This window comes from Sceloporus occidentalis, unplaced genomic scaffold (genome assembly GCF_023333645.1).
Source record: "Sceloporus occidentalis isolate IW3139 unplaced genomic scaffold, rSceOcc1.0.p SCAF_8, whole genome shotgun sequence".
In the NCBI taxonomy this organism is placed as follows: Eukaryota; Metazoa; Chordata; class Lepidosauria; order Squamata; family Phrynosomatidae; genus Sceloporus; species Sceloporus occidentalis.
The window spans coordinates 9,735,853-9,756,157 of NW_028316988.1; the positions used below are offsets into that span (position 1 = coordinate 9,735,853).

Sequence of the window (20,305 nt, forward strand, 5' to 3'; positions counted from 1 at the left end):
GACTTGTCTTCTGCAGCCATTCTTGACTAGAAAGGCGGGCAAAAAGATGCCCTTCGTGAGTCGAGCGGAGGCCAGGAACACTGCAGTCCTTCTAATCTAGTGCCTTCTATGGGCAAGTTCTTCTCACTGAGAAAGACCCTTAAGCAGACTGTTTCTCATGGGCTGAGGCCTGCCTTCCTCCTCTTTCTCTGCAGCCCGGAGGCCTTGGGGATTAAGAGCATTCATTGCCTCCTACTCTTCATTGGTGCCCAGCTCCAGGGCCTTACATTTCCCATGTCAATAAAAATTACAAAGGGCAGAATGGAGTTCTGGCAGTTAAAGCAGTTCCAAAGTGGATTAATGCTGCAGTGTGGATGGTAGTGTTGCATTTTGTGGGGATTCTGAGTGTTCCACTCAACAGCCTCCCCAACAGAACCCGGAAACTGCGTGTCCGCGCGTGGTTCTAGTTTTCTTTATTCCTATCTCCACATTGCACTCCTCTCTCGCGAGATTTGGCCGAGGAAGCAGAGCGTAGTCTCGCGAGAGTTGGTGGTCCGGGCCACCATGGCGGCCGGGCGGCGGGGAGGCCGCGGCCGGGCGGAGGCCCGCACCAGCCTGACGGCCTTCGTGCTGGGGGGCTCCGTGGCTGCCGTGCCGCTGCTGGGCTTCCAGGGCCGGGCCGCGCTGGCGCTCCACGCCGCCGGAGCCAACGCCGCCCTCCTCTTGGCCTGGGGGCGGGGCCCCGGAGGAGGGGGCATGTACCAGGTACGAAGCCACGCCCCTCCGCGAACCAGGCTCCGCCCACTCAGTCCATATCTCCTTGGTGGAGGGGGCGTGGTCTCCCGAAAGCCACGCCCCTGACCCATGTGCTGCTGCAGCCACAGCTGAGAGGAGCTGCTTTTGGGGATGATGAGCTCTGCAGTCCATGAAAGGGGGGATTTGGGGCTTCAGGAACAGAACCCTGAGTGGGGGAGCCTCTGAGCATGTCCAGAGCTTGGGAAAAACATTATGGGGAGCTCTTGGGGCTCCCCCTTTCACTGGCCTGGTGGATTGTGGGAGCTGCAGTCCATGAAATAACTTCTCCCTCCTCCTCCTCCTCTTAGCATTCCAGGCTGCTTCTTCTGACCTGAGTGAAGAGCCTCTGAGCATGTGCAGAGTTCCCCTGGAAAGTTCTTGGGGTTCCCAAGCAGGGGCTCACTGCTGGATTCTGGGAAATGCAGTCCATGAAAGTGACTACTCCCTTCTCCTCTTGATGCCTCTGAGCATGCGCAGAGCTCCAGTGCACCCACTGGCCATCCTGGCTGAAGGATGCGAGGGATTTTCGACCCCAAAGTAACTTTTATTCCAGGGTTGGACTTGCCCAGCCATTGGCCAGGCTGGCTGGGGGATCATGGGACCTATCCAGAAGAAGCCTCAGGACAGTGGTCTCAAACAGTCACTTTCCCAGCCTCTGGAAAGAGTTTGAACATACATACCAAGTATATATATATATATATATATATATATATATATATTCATACGTATATACACACACAACATATATATGCTTTCCTCTTTTGCCTTCCAGATTGCCATCAGGGCCTGTTTCCTGGGCTTCGCCTTCGGCTGCGGTTTGTTGCTCAGCTTCGGACAATCGACCTGGAAGCATTTCGGATGGTAAGAGAGAGGAGCCTCCAAATATTTAAACAGGGCTACCATGTCTCCTCTTAACTGTCTTTTCTCCAGGCTAAACCTCCCCAGCAGCTCATAGGGCTTTGCTTTGTCTCTTGGCAGGTATATGTGCTCCTTGTCCCTCTTCCATTATTCGGAGTACTTAGTGACCGCCGTGAACAACCCCAGAAGCCTCTCGCTGGACTCCTTCCTGCTCAACCACAGCTTTGAGTACAACGTGGCCGCTATCTCCTCCTGGTTGGAGTTTACGGTGGAGAAATTCATTTTCCCAGGTCAGTGGCTTTTACATGTATGTACTTACTTGTGAGGAAGAGAAGCGTAAGGCTAGGGATGGAAGAGAGAGTTCTGTTGGAGATGGATCTCCATGGACCTTGATCCAAGTGCCCTGTATGTCCAGCAATCGGGATTTGATTGTTTTGTGGGGTTTTTGGTCTATGTGGAAGGGTTTATTCCTGACGTTTTGCCTGCATCTGTGGCTGACATCTTCAGAGGTGAAAGCCTTTGACTTCATTGGATTTGATTTCATGGCCAAAGGGATAAGTCTAGGCAGAATTTTTGTAGGGGCCCCAGTTCTAACATCCCATCAATGAAAAGGCTATGGTGCTTCTCTGCTGCGTCATTTGCTGCCAATAAAGCTTATGCTGCAGCAGGAACATGTGTCATTGTTCAGCGCCAAAAGAACCCTCGGAGAGGCCTGGAACTAAAGCCATGTCGTCCGAATCAATGCAATTGAGAATGTGTGGCGTTCCGAAGGCATCTGTGCACCTGTTCCCTTCCCTTCCCAAACTGATGAGGGATGGAAAAAAAGAAGGCACAAAGTGCTCATTGCTTGTTCGTTCCACAGAAATGAAGCAGATCACTTGGCTGAGTTCGGCCGGGCTGCTGATGGTGGTCTTTGGGGAGGGTCTGCGGAAGGCAGCGATGCTCACCGCTGGCTCCAACTTCAACCACATCGTCCAGAATGAGAAGTCGGAGAACCACACGCTGGTGACCAGAGGCGTCTATGGGTGGTTCCGTCACCCGTCGTACGTCGGATGGTTTTACTGGAGCATTGGGACACAGGTACTCTGGAACTGGATGTTTTAAAATGTTTGGAGCTTTGGGCTGTGTCAGAATATTGCATGGAGTATTGAGAGAATTGGCATTTGTTAAATTTTGCGCTATCCTCAGTTTTGTTCCACCCAGAGATGTTCTGAACTCTCTAGAATACAATATTCTGCTTTAATTGCTTTTACTGTTGTATTGATGTGTTAAAGAGTTGAGTCATACTGTCTTAGAGAAAGGCAGTGGCAAACCTTGTCTGAACAGATCTGGCCAAGGAAACACAACAATAAGGTCACCATAAGATTCTGCTTGAAGGCACATAATGGGTGGGTGCAAAAGATTTGGAGAGTCAGTGCAGTGCAGGGGTTTGAACATCGGACAGACATTGGGAGACTGGAATTTGAATTCCTGCTCAGCCATAGAAACCCACTGGGTGACCCTAACAAAACCATGATCCCTCTGCTACAGAGGAAGGCAGTGATGGCAAACCTCCTCTGTGGAAATCATGCAAAGAAAATCCTAGGATCTCTGAGCAGAGGCTGCCATGGGAAAAACTGGTGCTCCTAAAACTCCCTGACACAAGTTAATGGATTCTTTCCCCTTTCTTCTTCTTCTTCCAGGTGTTGTTATGCAATCCGATCTGCGCGGTGGGCTATACTCTGGCGTCTTGGCGCTTTTTCCGAGAGCGGATCGAAGAAGAGGAGATGACGCTGATCCATTTCTTTGGGGAAGAGTACCTGGCCTATAAGAGGAGGGTGCCCACAGGACTGCCATTCATCTCTGGGGTCAGAGTGGAACTATGAGAGCCTGGCACGCTCTTCTGAGCAGGGCAGCATGGGAGATCCTGGCTCCGGGCGCCGTTTGGACTGGTCTATGCAGAGTCATGGCACCGTGTGCTGCACCGGTACAGTAGCGGTCAGTTTTAATCCGTAGCAGAGAATTCTCTGGAGGCTTGCAAAGGGCTAGGCAGCAGCTCGAGATCCCAGCTGGCTCTTGTTGAAAACCAGAAGCTCTGCCTTGGTGGAAGCAGGGGAGAAGGGCTGGATGATGGGAGCTGCACTCCATTAGGGCTGAGATACATACCTATACAATACATTGCTGGCTTGGCTCTTGCAGCTCTGATGGATTGAAAGGGGCTGCTCCAGATCAGGCTTCAGGTCGCCACCGTCTTCCCCCGCGACGAAGGGCTTGGATGCAGACGCACTCCCCAAAAGAAACCTTTCTGATCTTTTCTTTCTCTGAAGCAAACACAGCCAGCTTTAACCTCTCTGGCCACTTTCTCCAAGTCCTTTGGGTGCAAAGCATTCTCCCAAGGCTGAGGGCTGGAGGGGAGCGACTTCTTTTAAAATGCATGAAAGTTTTGAGCACCAAGAAAAGAACGAATGAATGAATGTTCATCACAGATACTGGCAGCACAAGCAAAAGAACTTCCTTCCAGCAAGAGGGAGATTTTTAGAACCTCTTTTCTCTAAACTACATAAAGCTGGGCTTGTGTGAAACTGCACTCATGAGCTGAAATATAAGTCTTTAGTTAAATGTCACATCCACCAAACTTTTTTTTAAATTCATTTTCGTTATCCTGTTCCTTGATCTCAGCCTCATTAATTCATCCCACATAACAACCCTTCCCTGGCCAACCTTCAGTTCTGCATTTTAATTTAAGGCCAATATCTTGTTTCTGTACATTGCAAGCAGAGCGTTCTCTTTGATTTTTGCACACTCCTGTTAAAGCTAAAAGGTGGACCAGCACAACTTGGGCAAGATTTCTTTAGCAGAAGGGTAGGAAACCTTTGACTTTTTAAGATATTTTGGGATTCAATTCCCATCAGCTTTGCTGCGCATGGCCAGTTCTAAAAGGGAGTTTGGGAGTTGTAGTCCAAAATATCAAGAAGGGCTAAAGATTATCAACAATGACTTATAGATCTAAACAGATCCCCTCCCCTTTCTTTTAGATATCACGATGTGCACATTTTCCTTCATGTCTGTATACCAAAGATAATCTCACCACATTCTCATTCGAGCGATCTGGTTTTTAGATGCTTGCTGAGCATGGCCAAGTTGGGGCAGAAGCTGGTCCGATAGAAAAGGGCCCATTTGTGGGAAGATTGCAGTTGAACATAACTCTGTGCTCCTTAAATTTTACAGCAGCAAGACTGAACATCACATTAAAGCACAAAACTCAGAGCAGGTTTTGTGAATCAAAACTGCCGTGCTTCATTTTCTTGGGGTTTTTTTCCTTCTCAGGTTTATTATTCCTCTTAGTTATTATCCTGTGCAATCTAGAATGTCAGTTAAAAATGTTTCTTGGTGAGGAACATGGAGCCACTTGGAGGCTAGGCTTGAGTGCACTTTTTTATCATTATCAATAAAAAGAGCAAAATACCCATGTAATAGTGTATGCTCATTCTCTCTCTCACACACTCACAAAGCTGGGCTATAAATCTGTGTATTACACAGTTTGCTTAGTTCCTCCCATTTTGCTGCAATGCTGCAGGTTTCACCTTTTGTGAAATTTCTCTGACAAGGAAGCAGTGGAGCCGACAGATCCAGCCCTTGCTATTTCATTACACCGGATAGATAACACGAGAGGCGCCCTGACCTTAATTCTTTATAATCTAATGCAAAGCTGGGTTAATTTTAGCAGGATAACCAGGGAACAGGTGGAGGTGGGGAGGACGCACAGGACCTGCGCAAATCGGTTTCTTGACAGCTCTCCGAAGCAGGGAGCTTCCTTTGAGAAGCTCCGTGTGGTTGAAAGACCCTCCAAGCCGGGCTTTGGGTGTCCAGGGACATTTCAGGTCCCTGTTTCAGCTTGAACTGCGGGGAGACTTCCACTAAAACACATCCATCTACTGAGAGGATCCTCTGATGAATTGGAGCATTGCTCCGTCTCTAGCCCAGCGTTGTCTCCTTTGATGGGATGGTGATGCTTGAGGGCTCAGATAGGCAGAAAAAGGAGGCCTTTTTGATTCAGGTTGTCTTGGACATGTGAATTACACCTGGGAGCACCAGAAGTCAAGTCCGTGGGGGGAACCGTCTGGTCTTCCCTGTTGAAAAGCCACCTAGCATTTACTCTCATCTCCAGAATTGTCTTTGCAGCCTCAGTTGATGGGGGAACCTTTAATACGCTTGTCCTGGAAATCCCACTTAACTTCAGCTAGTGAATGGTAACCCCTGTGATTGCAGTCAAGGTGGGCAACTGGGGAAGGCCCCTTTCCCAAGAATCTTTGGAGGATCATACCCACCATTTGCACACCAACACACACAAAAATATCCAGGGGCAGCAGCTGTGTTGGCCATTTAACAAATGCAAACAAAACCCATCAGTGAGACCTTTATTGGTCAACCGAAATGCACAGTATACTTGTCGCAAGCTTTCGAAGCTCCATGGGCTTCTCCATCAGCAGGCAAGAGCTTACAAACCAAACAGGAGGGTGGAACAAAAACAACTGGAGATGTTAGTCAGATGCCTGCTTGTTGTTTTAGTCCTTAGTGAAGATGTTATGATGGGGAGGATATCATGGGGCAATAGGGAGATTTTCAGGGGAAAAGTCCATTTGCATCTCAACAGGGACCCCTCTTTTGAAACCCACACAAACATACTATTTGATCGCCCCTCTCTTGCACTCCTTAAAAATGAGACGGTCCAGGATTTTTTTCTTTTAAAGGAAAAAATGTATGCAAATTGCCTCAGTTTGTATGGACTTTACGGTCGTAATTTTAAGGCAAAATTCAACTCTTGGTTTTGTATGAGGCATGTTCTTAATCTGGATGAGATCAGAAGGTTCCTTCTGGAGATTGTGGGGAGGCATTTGGGTTTCTTACCTCAAGAGCTGAGAAATGGGTTTGTTTGTTGGTTTGTTCGCCCATCCTTTTGGGTGCTCCGCTGAGAACAACTCAGTGGAGGAGTGGTTCCGTTTTATTTTTTAAAGACAGATTTTAAAAATATATCTTTTGGACTTTTTATTTAATCTCTGCCGACTATCGGTGATACTTTCCCGCTCCCTTTTTCAAATAAAAAAGGTACATGTCTCAATCAAACTATGGTTAGGAGTGGTAATGTCCTTTCTGTACAATCATAGAATTGTAGAGTTGGAAGAGACCGCAAGGGCCATCCAGTCCAACCCCATTCTGCCATGCAGGAAATCACAATCAAAGCATCCCCATTGACAGATGGCCATCCAGCCTCTGCTTAAAGACCTCCAAGGAAGGAGACTCCAGCGGAGCTATTCTTGCTGTTGTGTGCTTTCAAGTTGTTTCCAACTCATGGCAACCCTAAGGCGAACCAATTCTGGGGGTTTCTTGCCAAGTTTCTTCAGAGATGGTGAGATGATTTCTCTTTTTCTTCCCACCCTTGTTTCCAGTTTAAATCATGGCCCAATGAGCGCTGATGCACTATGGACACCAACTAGGATGTGCATTGGGATACTCTTGGACATCTTTGCAAATCGCTAGCAGGATTTTGTCTCATTTCTACAACGCAGATATGGATTTTTATAAAGCGGCGAAATGTAGAGCATGCTGTGAGATCTCAGCCTTTTGCCTTTTTCTGGACACACCACAGCATGAAACCAGACTCTTCCAGAATGGTTCTTGTTTCAAAGAAGAGTCTCCTACGCATTCAGTTTAGGAGCGATTCAGCTCCCTGGTCACCTTCCTTGGTTGTGCTGCGGGGTCCAGACGCCTCCGGCAGACTTTCGGATCTGGTCTTCTGTTTGCTTCTGAAAGAGTCTTTGCTCTTCAGTGGAGAGTCTTCGGCAGAAGGGCTCAGAATTTGGCTTTCTCCTTTTGGTTCTCGCTCTTTGCTGCTGCTGCTGCACAACTCAGTCCTCAGGGAAGACAGAAAATATCAGTGGGTTTAAGAGACTTGGCCGCTTGACCATTAAGGGAATGTTTGGTGGGTGGGCAAAGTGCTGTCAGTGGCCCCCATAGCCATTTTATGCCCCCCCCCCTCGGAGAGGCTGAAGATGCTTTTGCCTAAGCCTACAGGGAAGGGCAATACTCCATTGCCTCCTTTCCTCCCTACTGAGTGAATTGGCCTTTTGAGTAAGATGCACTGCTCTGCCTCCAGCATACATCAGGATAAAATGTCATTTCTTTGCCCAGGTACCTGTGCTGGGGGTCCGAAGTCGTGGCACCATCGTTGTAGATCTTCAGCAGGCTTTCCGCATGTTCCTCCTTCTCCTTGGCTTCCTGCAACCTGAACATCAGGAAAAGGAGAGCTGAGTTGGGGATGGGAAAATCCTTTCAAATATTTGAATGGGGCTGTCATGTTGCCCCTTAACCTTCTCTTCCCTGGGCTGAACATGGAGATGTCAGGAGGAGCCCAAGGCTATTGAGGATTTCAAAGGCAAGGGCAAGGAGGTTGTGCATGTGAGATCTGGTGGAGAGGAGGGGTCTTTGGGGTCCTGACCTGGGCTCCAGCCGTTCCTTCACTTTGGCAATGGAGCGGACGTAGGGTGCGATCTGCTTGGTGATGGTGGTCAGGTAGCTGTTCTCCTGCTTGAGCTGGAGAAGGTCATGTAGCTGGGCTGCATGAGAGGAAAGAGGCCTAGGTGGTCAGTGCGTCGAACTCAAAGCCTGTTTGACACTTACCCTCTGACCACAAAAGTGAGGCTCAGATCTGGAAAGACCACTACTTGGGAGGGAAGGAGGAAGAAACGCTTTGTTTACCTTCATAGATCTCTTGCTCATTTGCCACTCGCTGGTAGGTCTCCTCCCAGGTCTGCAATACAAAGCAGGAAGCCCTGCATGGGTCTCTCAGATACACCTAAACACACCCAGCGCATGGAGGCTCATGCTTTCCATGTCACTGCTGTGCAGAATCCATAGGTTGGATTTGACATAGGTTGTATTTAACCCCCTGCTGACATGGGAACGCATGGCCATGGCTGCTCAACGTTCTTGGAGAGTCTTTGGGTACCTCTTCAAACGCGCTCCGCATCATCTCCACCGAGGAATATTCGGAGGCAATCTGTACATCCATCTGGAGGGATCTCTGCAGGATCTCACTCATGATCTCGGTCTTGATGAGGGAGTGGTGCTTGGTCAGATCCCGATGCAGCTCCTGGACCTGGTCCTTCAAGTTCTGGATCTCTGTCTGAAGCGCCTGCAGCAAACAGAGGAGAGAAAGAAAATCAACTCTAATGGCCGAGAGGGAAAGATCAGGCAGAAAACTACATTTTCTGAGTTGGAAGGACCTTTTCCCCCCCTTTTTGGCACAGAAAACAATGTCCTGAAACCTTATTTTCTGCTTAGAAAATGCTGTGGAAAAATAATAACCCATGCATATTTTTGTGCAGAACAAGTCCCAAACTGCAGAGATTCTTGTCTGTTCAGAATTAATCTTATAAGGGTTTCATGATACTTGAGAAACCCATTTTAGGACTATGTTTCTGTATATTTTCAAATATTCAGTTCCAGCCAGATGGACTGAGCCTGGCCAGTGTTTCCCCCTCCTTACCCGATACATGCTCTCATAGTTGCGGCAATGCTCCATGAAGGGGGTCTCGCCGCCTTCGGCCAGGAGGACCTTGGTGCTAATGTAGCGGTGCATGGTGGGCTTCCGGACAAGAGACCCGGCCAGAGACAACTTTTCGCACGCAGAGGGGCATCCAGGCACCAAGAGGGTCTTCGAACACGGGCCTCCGGACATCCTGAAACAAGAAGACAGAGAGAACTTGTGAAAAGTGTGTTGCGCAGGGAAGGGCCCTGTTTGTGACATGAACAAGCTGCAAAAAAAGGTGAACCGAATCTTGAGGTTGCAAAAAAATCAAGAAAGCTGAGCTTGGAGGAATCATGGAAGGGATCCCAAGAGCCATCTAATCCAGCCCTCTGCCATGCAGGAATCCACTAAAGAACCCTGAACGATACCCATCCAAGCTCTCCTCCAAAGATGGAGAGACAATCACCTTCAAGCAGTTCTTCCTAACATTTAGACGGAATCTCTTTCCTTGTAATTTGAATCCATCGGTTCATGTTTTAGTCTCTGGAGCAGCAGGAAACAACCTCCCTCCATCATTTATATAGCAACAAGATACAGTTGGCCTTCCTTATCCACAGATTTTTTTATCCATGAATTGAAGCATCCACAGCTTCAAAATATTCCTATATATTTCCCAAATAGCCAACCTTGCTTTTTCCATTTTCTATAAGGGGCACCATTTTGCTATGCCATTGTATTTAATGGGACTTGAGCATCCATGGATTTTGTTATCCACTGGGGTCCTGGAACTAAATTCCAGTGGATGACAAGGGCCCACTGTACTTAAAGATAGCCATCAGGTCACCCTGCTATTGAAAGAGAACTAAGTTCTCTGCAGTCAGTTCCACTGAGGCTTGCCAAGCATTGCACACATAGAAAAACAAGAGTGCCAAAAAGTGCAGTGATACTCTGAAGACTGATAGGTTTTCTTGAGCAACTGATGCAGAGAGAGGCTGGAATCCACAAAAGGTGATGCCTAAGGGATGCCTTTAGACTTAAGCTGTTTTTGCTGCAAGAGACCAAAATGCAACCAAAAGATAAGGAGTGTGCTATTCTTTGGGAGAAAAACAACAACTGTGCCCCAACTAGAGGGTGAAAAGGTGAATCCTTTGGACTACGTCTCCCAGAATCCCCCAGCCAACAGGTACTAGGACTGTATAGCAGAGAATCCTAGATACCCAGGGCACTAGAAATCCAAGTATCCCCCAAAACAGAGTCACAGCTAGGACTGCGTAGTAGGAAGGAGACCTACATCCAATGCATCTTGCTATCAGTCCTGAAAATCTGATCCTCTTGGATTTTGAAAGTTATAGCCTCCAAAAGTCCAGTTTCCAAGCTCAATCTGCAACCCCTCCTACTGACAATTGTGATGACTGCATCTCCCATTTATAGCTGGGAGTTGTAGTCTACAAAAGCCCTTCTCCAAGCTCACCTCCTGAGCTCCCCACTTACAGATGATTCAGCAAAAGCTCACCCAGAGCCATCAACTGCAGGTCCCATCTGGCTCTTCCCTGCTTGGCCTTTTTTCCTCCACCAGGGACTCAGAAAACCCTGGACGGTGCCGTTGTCTGCCTCGGTTTCCTTGCAGAGAAAGGGGTCCTGGGTCCCCCCCGGCTTTAGCCCTCCTTCCCTCTCCTGAGGGTTTGTAGAGTTGATCGTCCCTCCGCTGCCCATGCAAGAAAACAGCTGCACCATCGCACCCGTGATGTCAACGGTCCTAAATATATCCCCTGCCAGGGAACCATGTCCTAGAGAGTTCCCTGAAATTCTGATAAAAATAGGGACAAAGAGACTTGCCAGCTGCAAAGGGGGAAGGAAGGCGCTTGGGTGGCAAATGGCGTCTTTTCAGGCAAGTTGGGGAAAGATAGAAGATGATCGTCTAGCGGCCAAAGCAAGGCAGGGACTGTCCACAGTCCAAAGCCGGTCCCTTCCAGATGTGTGCATGCCATCCAACGTATCATACTGAAACACATGTGGCCAAGCAACATCAAGATATCAAAAGTTATTTAGGAGGACGAGGACAAGCTAAGAGACGCTGCAACTGTGTCTTTTGCAGAACCTGAAGGTCCACTTGTAATCCCTGCATGGCTTAATTGTGAGAAATCATTGCTTTTTGCAAATGTCCAGTTTGGAGCAGTCAAGAAACCAAGAGAAGGTCAAGAATGGGAAGGGCAGCTATGGAAGAACTAGGTAAGACCCTAAAGTGCAAAGATATACAACTGAATACTAGTTATAGTTCTCCAAGACATAGCGTTCCCTATTGTAATGTATGGACGAGGGAACTGGACAATGAAGAAAGCGGATAGGAAGAACATTAATTCATTGGAGATGTGGTGCTGGAGAGGAGTGCTGAGGATCTCATGGATGGCCAAGAAGACAAATGGGTCCTACAACAGATCAAGCCTTTTTGGAAGCTGTAAGATGACCAAATTGAAGCTGCCATACTTTGGCCACATCACGAGAAGGCATGAATCCCTAGAAAAGACAACGATGCTAGGAAAGGGAGAGAGATGTAGAAAGAGTGGAAGACCACATGCCAGATGGATGAACTCTATGACAGAGGTTGCAGATATGAATCTGCAGGACCTAAGCAGAGCAGCGGAGGAGAGGAGCTCTTGGAAATGTCTCATATGTGTCAACAATACTGTAATCACCCAATTTTAGAGGCAGATCTGTGCTGCTCCCTAGAGACGGGGAGTTAGTCCGCCATGCAATTGCTCACAGTTCAAATAATAGGATGGCCTTACATGTTGCTGTTGGTCATTCCCGGCCCGATGGCCCCTCCGTTGACCACCACAGAGCGGCGCGGCGTCAGGAGCAGCAACGGCTCCAAGCAGTGGGCAAACTCTGCCCGGTATTCGGTGTTGATCTGGATGCAAACAGGGAAAAACAATTGGTCATTTAAATATATATACAGTATATATATATATATATATATATATCCATAGAAATCTAGAGCTTGGGACTTCTTGGATTCCAGCTCCAAGATTGCTGGATGGAGGACCCTGGGGTTAATGTTGTTGAGGGCTGGGTGCCTCCAAACCCTTTCCAACTTATGGCGACCCTCAGGTGCACCTGTCATAGGTTTTGTATTGGCACCAAGTTGCTAAGCTTTCCTTGCAAGGAAGGGGAGCTTTTTTACCTTGCTTGTCTGGGAAGGCCGCAACCGATGGGGCAGTTTGACAATCTTCTGCAACCTCTCCATCAGTTGCTGGAATCAGAAAGGTGGGCCATTTGGTCAGCTTTGTGAACAAACCTCTCTTCTAACCCAACCCAGTCCTTGCCCAAAATGCATGAACCATTTCTTCTAAATGGATTTTTGGTACATACATACATACATACAAATTGTGTTATGTTTCAGTCTGTGCTATGAGCCATTTAGGGTGCCCTACGTTGGGAGAAAAGTGAGCTATAAATTAAATTAAATGTAATAAAACCCCGCGGTTCGTCCCTGTTGGTTCGGGTTTTTTTTGTTTCCGCTTTGCTCCTGGGAAGGGACCCAAGGTGGCTCATGGATAAACTTTACAATAAAACTGTCAAAAGGCTATCAAAATCATCTTGCTAAAGTAATATAAAATTGTGCGTTAACTTTTGGAGAGGAAGGGAAGATCTCCCTTTGAGTCCTCCAAACCGCCATTTTGTGGCTTCGAAGTATTTGGGGTAGAAGACCATGACTTACGTAGCCCAAATCCAGAAATTCGGCCTTATTTGCAGAACTGAGGAAGGCAGAACAGGTTACCAGATGAACCTAAAAAGCAAATAAAGAGCGTCCCACATCAAGTTCCAGTGTCACAACCAAAAAGATCTGAGATGGTCTTCCTCAGCCTCTCCACCCCAAACGTGGTGGATTTGAACTCGCTCCCATCGATCTAAGCATTGAAATGCATCGATGGGAGAAACCATCCCGGTTGAATTTCTGCCTGTTGTACACAGAGACTCCCTCATGAGAGAAGAAGGAATGCCAAGTGTTTACCTGCAAGGTGGGCAACAAAGATGCCAGGTGGGCTAGTTGTTCCTTGAAGGCCTTCTCCTTTTCTTCATACTGGCTGGAAAGGACCAAATACATAAAATGCATCTGATTGCCTAGGACAGAGCGACAGCCCTTCAAGTGGTGCCAAACTGCATGATTTCTGCAGTGTAGATGCAACGCTTCCCAAACCATGGTTTTGGATTTCAGATCCCAGAATTCCTGACTGTGGGGCAAATTAGCTGGAGCTTCTGGGAGTTGAAGTCCAAAACACCTGGATGATCAAAGTTTGGGAAAGTTTAGTGTAGAGGCACCCAAAAACATAGTTCGATAAAGGGCAGCTGCTTAATTTCAGTGCCACTAGAGGGTGCCAATCAGCTGCCCAATTTGTAGTTGTTGAGTTGTAGTGACTTGTTAAAGAGTTGTGTATGTTGTGTACCTCCAAGTCATGGGTTTTTCTTGGCTAGATTTGTTTGGGGGATATTTTCCATTGCCATCTGCCAAGGCTGAGAGAATAGTACTTGTGCAAGGTCACCTATGGGTTTCATGGGTGAGCTGGGCATTGAACCCTGGTCTCCAGAGTCATAGTCCAATACTCAAACCAGCACTTTTGTTAGAGTCAGGATCCCATTTTTACCTCTGGACCACTTTCAGGAGCATCTTCTTCCTTTCCGCCAGTTTCTCCTGGAGGAAGAAAGAAATGGGAAAGCGCTGTCAAAGCTCCAGAGGAGAAGATCCCCACACACACAGCAAAGACCCTCTTCTTGCATTGATTCAGGCCCCGAAACCCACCTGCATGCTGCTGAAGAGTGAATTGATGGAGGTCTCCTCCTCGTCTGCGCTGTTCCGCACTTCTTCTATCATGGCTTTCAGCAGAATGATGGCCTCCGTGGTGGATGTCTGGAGCTCCTTCACCGCCTGGGCGGCACAAGACATAAGACAATTGAAAACCAGATTCAGATTGCAAAAACAGTTGGTACTCAATTCACTCTGGAGCGTGTCCAAAGAGGAAGGTGACCAAAATAGTGAATGGTCCTGAAACTATAAAGCAATGGATTCAAACCATGGGAAAGAGATTCCAGCCCAACATTAGGAAGATCTAGCTGATGGTAAGAGGTGTCTGACAGTGGAAGAGGCTGCCTTGGAGGCCGGTGGAGTCTTCTTCTTTGGAGATGGGGAAATTATTATTATTATTATTATTATTATTATTATGTTTATATCCCACCTTTCTCCAAGTCAGGTTAAAACACTATAAAACATGCAATATGTATGCAATATATAACACTATAAAACATCCGATATTAAGAAGAGAGGAGGCAGCAGCATCTTTGCCCTTCCCTGTCGGCTCAAGCAAAAGCGGTGTTTCCCAACTTGTGTGTCCTTCCTCATTCACAGCATTTGCCCTCTTGACTGCCCTCTGATGTTGTTTGGCCACAACATATTCTATGTTTTCCATCTGCAAGAAGTTGGAAGGTACGCAGCTTAGGGGCGTGGATGATGGGACAGGGTTGGGATTTGAAGACCCACCATCACCGCCTGGTCCAGCTTCTCACAGCCTTGCATGTACGCCGTCTCAATGTCGATGCAGTGCGCACGGCTCTCCCTAGAGGAGACAAAAAAGTGTGCATGGTCACTCTGCCCAGAGCAATCTTTGTCTAGAGACTAGGACACAAACTGATCGATTCAAACAACAGAAAGAAATTCCACCAAAACCATTAGGAAGAGCCTCTTGACTGTAAGAGGTGCCCAACAGTGGACCCCAAAGCATCCAAAAATCCATGTTGCATTGCTCCACGTTATGCTGGTCTTTTGGAAAGCTGACAGCATCAATTTCAGACCAAACCACCCCGAAATTGCAATAGGGATTGCTCACATTTATATATTATTGCTTGGAAAATTCAAACACGCTCCTTCCCTTGCAATTTTAGGGGTGCCAGCTAAGCTCAGAGTAAAGAGAAATGCCCAAAGGAGGAGCCCATTTCCCCTGGTAATTGGAAAATCCTGGTGCAAGTTCCTTGGGACAGAGACTTCTTTCCTTTTCCTTCCTTTTGCAAAATGCCAACTGCATGGGATACAAAATAAGCACCACTTACACTGGCATGTCGCGGAAACAGTTAATGCACAGCATGGACTTCTTCTCGGTGGAGAACATGATGTAGAGCTCTTCGTGGAGGGCTGGAAGAAAGGATAAAGAGAAAATCTTACAGCAAATCTTGTATCTATCATCATCATCATCATCATCCTTCTTCTTCTCCTCCTTCCACCTTTTTCCTGATTTGGGGCTCAGGGTGGCTTACAACAGATTTTTATAAAGTTGTTTCCGATTTATTGCAACCCTAAATCATGTTTTTTTCTGGGACTGAGAGTGTGTGACTTAACCAGTCTCGCCCAATGGGTTTTCCATGCCTGTTTCCTTTGGTAAGCAAGGTCCTAGACCTCATGGAGGTATCCTGGAAAGTGCGTGGATGATGGGTCCTGAAATATCAGCCGCCAAAGGGATGTACAACAGGAGCTGGGAACCCTCTCGTAACTAAAGTTCTGCTTGTGGGTTTTTGTGTATGCAGAAAATGGAAAAATTGGTGCAGAAAGCAAGCTCCCTATGAGAGAAAAAGTGAGGCCTCTCTGCAAAGAAAAAGAACATTTCTGAACATAAAAGGCCGCTTTCTCTGCAAGAGGATCCCTGCATATTTTTCACTTTAAAACAGCATTGCAAATTGCCTTCGAAAACTGCTGGGGAAATGGCAAAATGATACACAGTTTCTGAACTCACGGCATTTCTTGTGGATGTCTTTGGTGCGCTTGGTGACGGAGACGATCTCGTGGCGGGAGAACATGCGGGCCTTGTGGGTCTCCTCCCGACATTTGGCACAGAGGGGCTGGTTGCAAGTGTTGCAGAAATACATGGCATCTAAATCCTAAGAGGAGGAAAAGGGTATTCAGGCAAGACCCTCGCCTTCTCCATCTCCATCCCAACATAGGCTAGCAAAACGTTTTTCTCCGTGGTCCTCCAAAATGGGTGGTCAAAGCATAGCGCATGGGACACAGTGCGCCATTTTTTGTGGCCCATCGGGACACTAGGGGTCCAAACTACCTTTTGGGGGGGGGAATACTTTATTTTTTGGCAACCTAAAGCTTTCAAATAGCTTCAGAGGGTGGCATCTTTGCTGCATTTTGCAAAAAAAAAAAAAAAAAAAATATCCCCTAGATCTAATCTGCACTGCTTAAATAATCCAGTTTGACACCTTTTTAATTTCCGCAGCTGCTTCCTATGTCATCGTGGGATGTGTAGTTTGTTGTGGCACCAGCGCTCTCTGACAGAGGAGGCTAAATATAATGTGATCTACAGATCCCAGGATTGCATAGCCTTGAGCCACGGCAGTGTCAAACTGCATTAATCCTGCAGTGCGGATTGAACCCTAGTGAGCATAAAGGGATATTCAGGGGCAACAAACTTTTGCCGTTTCCTCGCTCCCTTTTGAAGCTGACATTGTGGTAGATTGCCTTTGGAGGCATGGAGACATGGAGGCTCCATCTAGCCATTACTTTTAAAGAAAGGACATTTCTAAGCTCCGCTAGCCTGCATGCCGCATTGGGACCCCTGGCCAAAGAAAGTGACCCTGGCTCTGCTTTGCGTACCTGTTTCGTGCTTTGCAGATCGCAGTTGGCACACTGGACCTCCTCTTCACAGTCCCCAGAACTGTCCACCAGGAACTTCAGAAGCCGATCCTCCGGGGGCAAACCATTCCCTTTCACCACAGACTGGTGGCTGCAAAGGACGACAACACAGTGCAGTTTGTGGAGAGCGATGGGAGCTCTACTCCTTTGCCTCCATTTTTGCCCAGGATGGTCCAGCCAATGTGTTTATTCTGAAGCAACTTCCACTGTTTACTCATACTCTGGAGACCTGGGTTCAATTCCTGCTTGGCTATGAAACCCACTGGGCGACATTGGACAAGCCACATCCTCACAACCTCAGAGGAATGCAATGGCAAACACTCTCTGAAGATGTGAAGTCAAAGGTTTTCACAGCCAGCATCCATAGTATTTTGTGGGTTTTTCGGTCTATGTGACTATTCGCCTGCATAAGTTTCCATAAGTCTGAAATGACTTGGAGGCATACAACGACGACAACGGCAGCCCCACCTGCTGCATGTCTTGACTTGACTTTTGGAGGGAGTCTTACACAAACACACACACAACCCTCACACTGCCTTGCTGAGTTGTGAGTGTGACCCACCGGAGCTAAAAGTGGAAGCTTTCTGCCTGGCAGCCGATGGCATTCGGAGCCTATTGTGCGAGCCAGGCTTCGTATTTCACACAAGACCAGACAGAAAGTGTGTGTTGTGTGTGTGAAAGAGACTTTGCCGTTCCCATTGGACCAGAATGGAAAAGCATAAACCAGTGAAACAGGAGAGAAACCCAGCATGCATCTTTGGCAAAGGGGCCAAAATGGAGAGCAGTGACCTCCAACTAAAACCATTCAATATCCTCCAGTCCCCAAATTTCTAGCATTGCAGAGAGTGAGATGTTGTGAATTGTTCACAACTAGACCTCTTCTTTGCAAAGAGGGTCACTTTGCTTTAGGTGCCTCATTCTCTATTTTTAAATAGGTCTGGAGTTGTTGCAAGGCTAGAAAATTTGAGGACTGGAAGGTGCTAAACTCTGCGGATCGTATCGACGAATTGCAGAAACCCAGAGGCCTTGGGCAGCTACAGAGGAACATGACGAAGGGGGTCTTATGGAGAAAGACAAAACCCGGCACCTGTCCAAATACCACTTTCCTTTTTTTAGGATGTCCGCCGGTCCCAGTAATCCCTGAATTCCCTCTCTGGGGCACCCAAGGGAACAAAGAGAGAGATCCAAAACACACTGCGGAAATAATCCAGTTTGAGACCGCTTGTAATGGCCCTGGTTCAATGCTAGGAAATTCTGGGGAATGTAGATTTGTGAGACCTTTCGCCTTCTCTGCCAGTGTACTCTGGCACCGCAGCAAACGACAAATCCCCACAATCCCATAGCATTGAGCCATGGGCAATTAAAACGGTGTCAAACTGGATTACCGTATAATATACTTGACTATAAGTCAACCACGTATATAATTCAAGGGCAAGTTTTGGTGCCAAGATTCTGGATTTGGATATGACCCGTGGATGTCGTGAGTAAAACGTATTGAAGGATGTAAAGGATGAAGTAAAGGAAAACGGTGCCAAAGAACTTACGAAATCCCAGCAGACAAAACTATTTGTGCCCATATTCAAGGTTGGATGGCTGAGAGAGTAGAAGGGAGTCGGTGCCTCCAGGGCAGAGTAAACCCTTGCGTTCCACCATATATATGCATTAAAATACAGTGCGCCCTTGGCTTATGCAGGGGATTCGTTCCGCCCCCCCCCCCGGCGTAAGCTAAATACCGTGCATGCGCAATCAAGTGAATGGGGCTTGTGGCTGTGGCGGCGCGTCCACACCCCATTCATCTGAATGGGACACACCACCCTGCGCACCCCTCGTGCTCCCGCACGGCTTTGCACATATGCTCAAAGCCACATATAGCTCGCCTGCATATAACATGGGCGCACTGTCCACTACTTCCATTGACCCATAGATAAGTCAACTCAGGTTTTTGGGGGGTCAATGTTTTAGCCTAAATTTCTACACATGAGTATATACCAGTGATGGTGAACCTTTTACGGGCCGAGTGTCCAAACTGCAACCCAAAACCCACTTATTTATTGCAAAGTGCCATGTCCCTCTGGCTTTCTAGTAACAAATTCTGGCAAACTCTGTGCTGGGACGATGGCACATGTGCCCACAGGGAGGGCTCTGAGTGCCACCTCTGGCACACATGCCATAGGTTCGCCATCACTGGTATATACAGTATATTCTGCAGCCAACAACAGAGAATGGATCGCTTTGGGGCCCTCCATCGTGTTATCGAAGAGGGTCCCTTACCCACAGAGAGGGCAGGTCAGGCGGCTGTCGATGGCTCTTCCCCGCAGGCAGCTGGCGCAGAAGTTGTGGTAGCAGTCGAGGAGGCATGGATGCTCATACTGCTCATGGCACAGGAAACACACCAGCGGGTGGCAGTTGGCATTGTCCAGGTCGCAGAGGTTCTCCAAGGGGGAGAAGATCCCACCAGACATCTGCAAAAGAGAACAGGGGAGAGACTTAGATCGGGCCACAGATGACCACTGAACCATCACCACAATGGTCAAGCGACGCGGCTAAAGCGTGCGAGCTGTGAGTCTGCACTTGAACTGGTGAAATTCATTATTTGTTGGTTTTATAACCCACCTTCCTCCTTGTAGAGGATCCACAGAGGCTTATGTGTCGGAGCAAAACGGCTAAAACGGTACGTAGTAAAAAGGTGTGTAAAAAATATCCAGCAACCAATCTCAACTGATCCAAAATTTAACTAAAAAGGTTATCTATGTATCTGGAATGATACAAATTATTATTATTATTATTATTAATAATAATAATAATAATAATATAGCCATAGATCTCTGTGTGAGCTGTAAGTCTGCAGATTCCTTCACCATTCCAAGGTTTCACCGATAAGTCTTTCTTTCTTTCTTTCTTAGAAAGAAAGGACCCAAAGCAATTTATAAGTTAAAACAAAACATTGAAAATAGTAAACAGTACAAATTCATACTGAGAGTGCATAAAAGTAAAAAGTGCAAATGACACTCCCAACCAAATTACACGCAAGTTGCCTTACGTGAAATTCATACTGAGTGCATAAAAGTCAGAAGTGCAAATGATATGTGTATCCAAATTAAGTGCAAGTTGCATTACAAGAAATTCATATTGAGAGTGCATAAAAGACCTGCAAATGATACGCATACCCAAATTACATGCAAGTTACATGTAACTTACACATGTAACAAGAAAATCATATTGAGAGTATATAAAAGCAAGAACTGCAAATGGCATGCATATCCAAATTACACGCAAGTTACATTACAAGAAATTCATATTTAGGGTGCATGAAAGTACGAAGCGCAAATGAGATGCATATCCAAATTATGTGCAAGTTAGAGTAAAAGAAAGTCAAGTTGCGTGTGCATAAAACTAAGAGCTGTAAATGGCATTCACATCCAAATTACACACAAGGAATTTGAATTTAGGAGAGCCTTTCTCCTCTCATTGACAAACAACAACAA

At 47.1% G+C, this 20,305-nt stretch overlaps 2 protein-coding genes across 2 annotated transcripts; one reads left to right on the forward strand and one right to left on the reverse strand.

Annotated features, from left to right (window-relative positions):
- The first annotated feature begins 541 nt into the window (after window positions 1–541).
- ICMT (isoprenylcysteine carboxyl methyltransferase) lies at window positions 542–5,085 on the forward strand. The gene is made up of 5 exons (XM_089534498.1): window positions 542–744; window positions 1,547–1,635; window positions 1,753–1,922; window positions 2,495–2,712; window positions 3,315–5,085. Exons 1-5 carry the CDS (start codon window positions 544–546, stop codon window positions 3,495–3,497), a joined length of 861 nt encoding a protein of 286 aa, XP_089390624.1. The 5' UTR covers window positions 542–543; the 3' UTR covers window positions 3,498–5,085.
- Window positions 5,086–5,806: 721 nt separating this feature from the next.
- LOC149307846 (RING finger protein 207-like) lies at window positions 5,807–19,282 on the reverse strand. The gene is made up of 17 exons (XM_089534499.1): window positions 19,092–19,282; window positions 16,782–16,911; window positions 15,916–16,060; window positions 15,239–15,320; window positions 14,673–14,748; window positions 13,938–14,063; window positions 13,783–13,829; window positions 13,152–13,224; window positions 12,858–12,926; window positions 12,321–12,389; window positions 11,926–12,047; window positions 9,158–9,350; window positions 8,618–8,803; window positions 8,368–8,419; window positions 8,108–8,225; window positions 7,805–7,894; window positions 5,807–7,523 (listed from the first exon to the last, which is right to left on the reverse strand). Exons 1-17 carry the CDS (start codon window positions 19,280–19,282, stop codon window positions 7,316–7,318), a joined length of 1,977 nt encoding a protein of 658 aa, XP_089390625.1. The 3' UTR covers window positions 5,807–7,315.
- Between the last annotated feature and the right edge of the window lie 1,023 nt (window positions 19,283–20,305).